Source organism: Tamandua tetradactyla, chromosome 17 (assembly GCF_023851605.1).
Source record: "Tamandua tetradactyla isolate mTamTet1 chromosome 17, mTamTet1.pri, whole genome shotgun sequence".
Classification (NCBI taxonomy): domain Eukaryota; kingdom Metazoa; phylum Chordata; class Mammalia; order Pilosa; family Myrmecophagidae; genus Tamandua; species Tamandua tetradactyla.
In genome coordinates, this window is record NC_135343.1 from 35,270,525 (window position 1) to 35,279,732 (window position 9,208).

Genomic DNA, 9,208 nt, shown 5'->3' on the forward strand with positions numbered 1-9,208 from the left:
GAGGGGGAAGAGAAAAGTGAAGACAAAATAAAGTTTCAGTGGCTGAGAGATTTCAAGCAGTTGAGAGGTAATCCTGGAGGTTATTCTTAAGCATTATAAAGATATTGTTTTTTAGTTTATGGTGTACTGGAGTGGCTAGAGGGAAGTACCTGAAACTATTGAGCTGTGTTCCAATAGCCTTGATTCTTGAAGACGGCTGTATAATGATTTAGCTTTTATGATGTGACCATATAATTGTGAAAACCTGTGTCTGAAGCTCCTTTTATCCAGGGTATGGACAGATGAGTAAAAACTTAAGGATAAAAAATAAATAAATAATGGGGGGATAAAGGATAAAAAACTGGATAGATGGAAATACTAGTGGTCAATGAGAGGGAAAGTTAAGGGGTATGGGATGTATGCGTTTTGTTTTTTTTTTCTTTTTATTTCATTTTCTGTTGTAATGCAAGTGTTCTAAAAATGATCATGGTGATGAATTTACAAAAGCATTTACAAAGGAAAAACAGTAAGGAAACATATTAGCTAACAGTAGTTATTTTTGAGAGGTACAATTATAGATGATTTTCTTTTTTTTACTCCCAAAATTATGTTTTGATTCTATTTCTTTTAAAATTTAAGTTTTTTAAAATATATATTCTTAACTAATGTAGTAAAGAACGATTTAAGTAGGTTATGCCAAATGAAAATTATAAAAGACTGTTTCAAATAGAGTTCTATTTAAGTCTAATAATCATCTAACAACTGGGAGGCCAATAAGACCACATGTCATTTTATTTGCTACTGAGTGTCATTCCAGAAAGGATGCATTAAGATCTTCTAACACCCATTATAAAATATAAAATCATTTTTCAAAATTCAATGATTCTATTCAAGTTTATTGTACTGCCACTGACTTTATGCAGGCCAGCTTGTTGTTTCCTAAGTTATTTCATCAGATTCCTGATTAGTCTATTTCTAGTTCAACCTTTTTCATCAATTTTCCATACTGTCTTCACAGAGATCTTTCTAAAACCTGCTCATGATACTCCACTGTTTAAACTATTTGGGGATTGAGGATAATATTCAAATCTTTATCTTAGTTTACTGGCCCCTCCCAAGCTTCTGTGCTTTGTCCTGTGCCACTCCTTCTCATGCACCCTTCCCAGCAGATTTACCAAATTACTTGTGTGGCAGATTGAATTATGTACCCCAGAAAAACATGTTCTTAATCTTAAATCTATTCCCGTAAGTGTGAACCCATTTGGAACCTTGGAAGGTGTTGTGTCCAAACTGACTGAAGGTGGACCTAATCCAATACTGTTGAAGTCATTACAAGCAAAGGATATTGAACTCAGGAGGAGCTCACAGGGAGCAGACAGAACCTGGAAGAGAAAGGAGACGATGCCACCAAGTACACTGCTATAGGACAGAAAAGCCAAGGAACCCCAAAGACTGTTGGCCAGCCAGAAGATACTTACTCTGGGAGAAGCAAGCCTTCTAGCCTAAGAAACCATGAGCCGGTAAATCCCTGTTGTTAAGCCAACCCATTGTTCAGTATCTGTTTTAATAGCTAGGAAACTAAGTGAACTTGTAGTATCAGAAACAGCACTCACCGTCACTACTATTTCAGTCTCTTAATACTGAACTTAATACTTAGAACCCACTTAGTCTTTAAATCTCAAGGTCACTTTCTTTAGGAAAATGTACAAACCCACTTACTCTTTAAATCTCAAGTGTCACTTTCTTTAGGAAGATGTACAGATTCCTCTTCTCATTTAGATGACTCTTTCTGTAATACTACAGTACCCCACAGCTACCATGTGTTATCACCGGTCTGCTTGTCTGTATTTTCTCCCAGATAGTAAACTTTCTTGTATGAGTATGTATGCATTTAATGACATAATTACTCTAGAGCGAAGGCATGATGACCACTGAATGAAGTTGCTGAAGGGCCAGTGCATCAGGAGCACATAGGGGAGGTACACAGGAAACCAAGGGCCTGTTATTATTAGGCATTATCAGAAATCCACCCAAGGTGCTTTCCTGATGCCTTAAGTTGTCTTCTGAATGTTTATCTTCAGACCATACCCTGGGAAGCTGGGTGCACCTCTTACTTGTCTATGAATTCTCTACTATTCCTTGCATATACTAGGCTTTCAAATACATGTTAAATTAACAAATTCAATTATTTTTAAATCATTTCAGCATACGGAAATTCACACTCACCTTGTCTCTGATGAGAAAAAGCCTCTGGAAAGATAAGGGAAGGATACAATATGTGTGAAGCTCAGTGTCTTAACTAGAAGTTTTGAGAACAGTGTCATGAACCCAGGGAGAAAAGGATGTAATAGGATTTAAGGGTGGACAAAATTCCATCCTTTAGGCAGCCTGAATTCCAAATTTGCTAACGTGAAAATCTTCTTTAGTTTAGTTTTCATATACTTACATGAGGAATCAGGTAAACTCCAATAGAAAATACTGGTTCAGCCTAAATATAAAAATCTTGATTTGACTGTTAAGATGAAAAACACACAAACAACTTGGTCATACTCTTGATTGACTTTCTTAGTTTCTTTTTTCCTTCCCTTATTTGTACTTTAAGCAGCATAATTATTACAGCAAAATTAATAGTAAAATTTTAATAAATAAAATCCATTTTCTCCAAACTTTTATGGTCTTTAAAAACCTTTTTATAACGATTATGACTTTAACATTTTAGCAATTAACTACTTAGTCCTATATTAGATGTTTAATGTATCAGGGGAGATGCTGTTTACTTTTTTTTTAGCATGGGCAGGCACCAAGAATTGTACCCGGGTCTCCAATACTGCAGGCAAGAATTCTGCCCCTGAGCCACCATCACACCACTCAGGAGATGCTATTTAAAAGAAAACTCTGGAAACAATCTTGAAACAGAAAAGTCTTTTTTGATCATCCCTGTCTTTGTTTTGCAGATTTAATTTTTTTATTTTATATATTCTTATAGACACTATTGATTCCTATCTGGGAAATAAATGCTAACAAAAGTAAATTTTATAAAACTGTCCAAACAGAAATTCATTTTGAATTTCAAATTATTGGAAGTACCTCTACTTACTGGTAAGAAAGAACCCCCAAAACAGGGAAAAAGTTAATCAGTAATATACGGGGAAGAAATCTTTGACTGAACTTTACATGTAATTTTTAAAAAGCAGAAATAATAAAATTAGCATAGTTTGCCCAGGAGTAATTAAGAGTGAGAGAGAAGTGAAGACATTTTTTTAAAAATTAAGCAATAAAAGAATGAATAAGGCATAACATCCCGAAATAAGCATGAATTGCTGAATGGAAAATTGGAGAGAATGATTTTTAATGTAGCTACAACCAGCCCTCAGTGAAACAGATTACTTATAAAGGCTCATTTCCCTATAGAAAATAAGAAAAAAACTGATGAAAATATTGTATCCCTTAAGGTTATCCAATAATCTCCTAGAAGTAACCTTCACATATACCCAAGCAATTTTGTTCTTTACTGAATTTCCTTAAAAAGGTTTTCCCTATTAGCAAGAGAACATGCTAATTTAGGATCAAGAGTTAAAGTCCCTCTGGCTATTTATTAGCATGAAGCAGTTCTTCAGTGAAAAGTGATCTAGTAGATGAGATCACAAGGGTCAATGTGCTTAGTGCAGTACTGCCTATATAGAAGGTTTTTTTTATCCTTCCTTCCCTTGCAAGAAAGAATGAACTCTTGTAAAAAAAATAATAATAATAACAAACCGATAGCCCAAAAGAACTGTACATGCCAGGAATGATTTGCTTTAACATAACCTTAACATAGATACTTTATAATTTACTGAAAATTTTTTTCACACCACCACCATAAATACTGAACATGATTTTGTGAAAGTTACAATTGTATGACAAAAACATTTCCTAAGTACCATAATTCGCTTGTTTTCTTCTTAACCTCAGTATAACAGATAATACTAGAGTTAGAATCTAACTGTAGCAAGCTTGAAAATTTGATCTCCTCGCTTTTCAATATAGTCTAATACACAAGAATACTGACAAGCACTTCCAAGTAGTTCAAGGAATATGGTTAGATTAGATACACAGCCAAGATGTGGTAACAGACAACTTGAAAAGAAATATACACATTTCTATCTATAGTCCCTAACTAGAAATATTACAGCAAAACTGGTAGATCATGAACACCAACAGATTTCTACATACCTGAAAATGTCAACTATGACAAAAAAATTAAGTTATTTGGCATCAGGAGAACAACATCTACATTTTAGGGTTAACTTACTGCTTCATGTACTGTGCAAACAAAGCCTTATCATTACCCCCTAACCTTGAAATTCCAGAGTAGAGCGTATACAATTCAAAACACTTGCTTCAACCTTTTTTTTCATGTTATATCTCTGATAATTTCTCAACTCTTACAGTCTTCTAGAATGATCTTTCAGATTTTCACTCAACAGCACTGGGTCAAATCTCTTCTACACAGGACCTCATCCTTCTGTCTCCCCTGTGGGCAGACAGCCGGTCAAAGTCTTGGAGGTGGAAACGAGTTGCCAATTGATTTACCATTTTCCTCAAGGCAAGAAATGCTGCAACAACTTGGAATGTAAGGAAGATAGTGAAGATGATATGTATAGCACTTTCCAGTGGCAGATTCTTTAGGCCTTCATTAAAGAGCAAGAAAAGAATTAAAGGCAATTGCAATAGAAGGCTCAAAAGCCAAAAGCCAGCCAACTCCGGAACCTGTAAGGACACACATTAAGAGTAATATGATCAGTAAAGTACAGTCTTCTGATTTTACAGATTAGTACTTAGCACTAATGTGAGCCCACACTGGGCAAGGATCTGTGGACAATTCAAAGGAAGCATGATATGATGATGCCTGTCCTCAGAGAACTTACAGTCCAGATGGAAAGAAAAAACCAGTTTATGTGAAACAGTGTTAGAATACTACACTTTAGTGAATAATTACATGCTACATTCAGAGGTATAGACTAAGTGGTACAAGAAATAAGAGATTAGGATAGGTGAAAAAAAGACTTTAAGGATGTAGGCGTTTAAGGATGGGTAGGAGGAAAGAAGAAAGAAGGGAAGTAAGCAAAAATGTGAAGTAAGCATGATAAGTAATCAACACATCAGACGGGAATGGATGCTTAGGTTAGGAAATAGCAGAAAATACAGTAAGATAGGCTGGGTGGGGCCAAATTATGAGAGGCCTAAAAAAATCACAGAATTCTTTAGGCATTATCCCTAAGCTCATGTTATAGTAAATGCTTAGACAGCATGATGACACAGAAAACAATCTTTGTGCTGGCATAGGAAATGAAATTATATCCCCCAACTCCCACCCTACCCCCCCAGCCCCCCCATCATCTTATGCAGGATCCAAGTAAACATGTTTAATTGACAGTGTTTTCAAGACTGATGAGAAGGAGAAGAGATAAAATGATCAATTCTTAAGTGCTTACTGTGTTCAGTATAAATCATTTCATTTAATCCCAACAAACCTGTGAAATAAATATTTTTCCTATCTTATGTATGAGGAAACCAAGACTGGGGAGCGATTAAGCAAACAAACCACAATGACAAAAGCAGCTGAGCCTAGCCTTAAATCCAGGCCTGTGCTCTTTCTACTGCCTCTAAGGCGTTTTCCTTGCTATGAAAACCCTACTGCATTTATGAGCAGCACTAATGGGAAAGAAGAAAAGCCTACCTTCTCCTGCAGGTTACCCATGTAGCCCAGATACAACCGGATGGCCTCAATTAAGGTTATGAGGATGATAACAGTGACCACAATGAATTTGTAGTAGTCAGGCAAGACTGAATACTAAAAAATAAAAATAAAAATGTTTGTAAGCTCTCACATATCATGAAACTGACCTAAGATAGTACAAGATAATCAGGACTTTAATTTTACTGACAATGTAACAATGCCAGGGATGGGGAGAAGAGACCTCAGCAGAGGTATAAAAGTATAGACTTACCTTCATCTGAAGCATCATGATGCTGCTCACCCACCAAAGCGGGAAAAAGTAAATGTTAAAATAAATTGACATCTGCAGTGCCAAACTGGAGACCATTTCATTATCTACAGAAAAAACACAGAGAAAAGGGACATGCTCCAAATCCTGATCTATGGCCTGCAAGTCCTTTCATTCCTTAGAATTGAAAACCACGGTATTGGTTCAACAAAACTCCAAATTTTACGCCTATTTATAGCCATTGATGGTGAAAGGAATTTCACCATCTATTTGGGAGTGTGTTTCATATTTCTCAATTACTTTCTCACTTTGTCATTATGGTCTGCTGACTCGTTTGCACAATGCTGGTGTAGATTTAATGTGGAATTTCAATACTTGTCATTGAACAGATAATAATAACATTTTACAGCATATGTAGGGTTCTATATAAACAGCCTATAAAAGGAATACATAAGAATACATAAAAACTAGTTTCATATAATCTGTCCAAGTTATAGACGCATCCCCTTTTCAGTATATCCTAATCCCACCCATTCTTTAACACCCAGTTCAATGTCCCCTTTTCCATAAATCCTTCCTTGATCATGATTCCTCACCTGAGTAGAAATTCCCCCCCAGAGGTACTTATTCTCAATTGTGGATGAAAAGTATTAGCAAAGAACCACACTCATTCCATCTCACTTCACTAGGCCCCAATTTAAGAGTAGAAATTATAGTTTGAAATCAACTGCTATAAATGTAGGAATTTACAAAGGTTCCAAAATAATTTCTTGAAAACAGATTATTTTTTATTTCTCCACATCTGAGTAGTTTCAGCATCATTTAGTAATTTATTTAAATAAATAATCATAATCTTTCACAGTAAGGTTTCCTTTCGCTTGAAGAATAAACCTGATTATTATGATCTACTTTTGCATACACAGATTTATTAAATCTTCACTGATAAATGAATGAATTCTTAAAGTCTTAAAATCATCAGCCTAGGATTTCTTCATAACAGTTCAACTCTTGGTTAGCTGTGGACATGGTAGTGATATAAACTTGAAAACATGGTACAAATAATCAAACCTACTTCAAATCCACAAAGAAGAAAATACGGAAAAAATAATGATAAACTGCTTAAGCTGAAAATTTTAGTACTTTTGGAACAGAGACAGCAGTCAAAATTTTGCAAAGAAAAGTTTTTGTTAGAAATTTTGTGCATGAACATCTTGAGTTATGCTATGTTCATATTTCAGCATATCAATTTTATAATCACACAATGGAAAATGAACCTCAGAAGCCCAAAACATCAATTTATTAAATTTACAAAAGTACAAGATGAATTTTGCAAACTGAATTTAAATTAAAACATTACAGAATATAAATCAGGAATAGGCAAACTTCTGGCCAGCTGCCTGTTATTTTAGGCAGCGAGTTAAGAATGGTTTTTCACATTTTTAAATGGTTGAAAAAAAAATTTCATGATAAATGAAAATCATATGAAATTCAAATTTCATTGTCCACACACAGATATTTTTTGGAACACAGCCATGCCCATTCATTTATTTATTTTCCATGGCTGCTACAGAAACTGGGTGGACTGTAAAGCCTAAAATTTGCTATCTGGACCTGTCCGGAAAAAGACTGCTGACCCTGATTGAAATCACTGCCTTGCAACATCAGATTTTAGGGTCTGTTAAGCCTGAGCTGTAGAATCAGAAACCTGAAAACCTAATTTTTCACATTATGTTTTTCTCTGTACATGCTAAATCAGAAAGAGGCCTAAAATTTGAGGACAGGCAAATGATCAAGGTGACAAAATGAACTATGGGTATCGACCTTGCTTTTCTCTCTTTTTTAAAAAAGTCCCTAAAATCAAGCAGAGGAAAAGACTTTGGTTTCTCAGCAGTGATGAAAACAGCAAAGGTTTGGTCGACAGGATGTTATCTATCATGACTTAGGAGAAAAAACTGTTTTGAATGAAACTGCGTTTTCACTTGTAATCATGTTAAATGTAGCATCGTGTTATTTTGTTACCGGATTTAGAGAAAGAGCTATATATAGGGAATGAGGAAAAGGCTGGGAAAGGGACCAGTTTTGAAGACCCTGCTAGTGTGGCAGCTGTCACTCTAGAGTGGATAGCGGTTTAAAATGACTCATAAAATTTTTTTTTCATCTCTCCTGCTGTAAAACGGACCTGTGAGGGAACATACTTGTTCTGCTAGGAAGTGAGAACAGGCAATATTTCACAGGGGCGGAGGAGAAGAGGTGGGCAGGTTGCTTGGATGGTTCTCCCTTACTCCCCATCTCCTCAAATCCCATCGAGGCCACAAAAGCCAGGCATACGCAGGAGAAAAAGCAACCACGGTCTTTGCGGAGGGCGCGGAAAGGGACGTGCGCAACTATGGCGGCTTTTAAATTTAATTAAAAAATGTTTAGTCTCCTTCCAGGCAGCGCTGAGCCTCACGGTGCAAAGGCCCTTGCCAACATAGGCGCCGCAATGTGTGGGTCAGGCGCAGCGCGACCAGATCAGGATCAAACCCGGGTTCCGGCCCAAACCCCAGCTCCTGCCCCGCCTCTCCTCCAAGGCGCTGTCGGTACCGCAGAGAACCAGCTGAAGGCGAAACCGCCATTTTAGGTCCGGGCAAACTGGGCGCTCCAAAACCTGCGCCAGGCCTACTGCGGGCCACACCCCCTTCCTGGGCCCAGGCCACTCACCCGGACCCTCGTTCTCCGGCCCAGTTCGGTTTGAGTCGCTGAACATAGTCCGGCTGAAATTTCCCAGCCGCTGGCGGACGGGGTCTGGAAGCTCCATGCCTGGCCCTCGGTACCCCTGGCCCTCACAGACACAGCTTGGTCTGTGGGCGCAGCCGCGCTCGGCGGTTCCCACGGCAACCGGGAGGCGCGAGGCTCCGCAGGGCCGCACTGCGGAGCGCGGAGTGCGGGGTGCGGGGCCGAGCCGCGTGCCTGCAGCAGGGATGCGCGCGCCGGGCCTCATCCATTCCCCGGGAGCCCAGGCCTCAGCTGTGTACAAAACGGCAGCTACTCTCGTCCTGTGTAAACCCCGCCATCCTTAATGACCTGGGATTGGATTGTGATGCAAGGGAGCAGAGCCTTCACACCTTGTCAGTGAAGAGTGTAATTCGGCGCGTCCTTTCCGGAGGGAAATGTAGAATGGATGCAGTGCTTAAAGAACGTTCATGGCCCACTAGTGCCTCAATCTATATACAAAATAGCGTTGCACACCATATTTTTTTTGT

The 9,208-nt window shown here is 38.0% G+C and overlaps 1 protein-coding gene across 1 annotated transcript; it reads right to left on the reverse strand.

The window, feature by feature from the left end:
- Positions 1-2,499: 2,499 nt before the first annotated feature.
- TMEM17 (transmembrane protein 17) lies at positions 2,500-8,849 on the reverse strand. The gene is made up of 4 exons (XM_077134344.1): positions 8,667-8,849; positions 5,970-6,073; positions 5,699-5,812; positions 2,500-4,728 (listed from the first exon to the last, which is right to left on the reverse strand). The coding sequence occupies exons 1-4, from the start codon at positions 8,761-8,763 to the stop codon at positions 4,453-4,455; spliced, it is 591 nt and encodes a 196-aa protein (XP_076990459.1). The 5' UTR covers positions 8,764-8,849; the 3' UTR covers positions 2,500-4,452.
- Between the last annotated feature and the right edge of the window lie 359 nt (positions 8,850-9,208).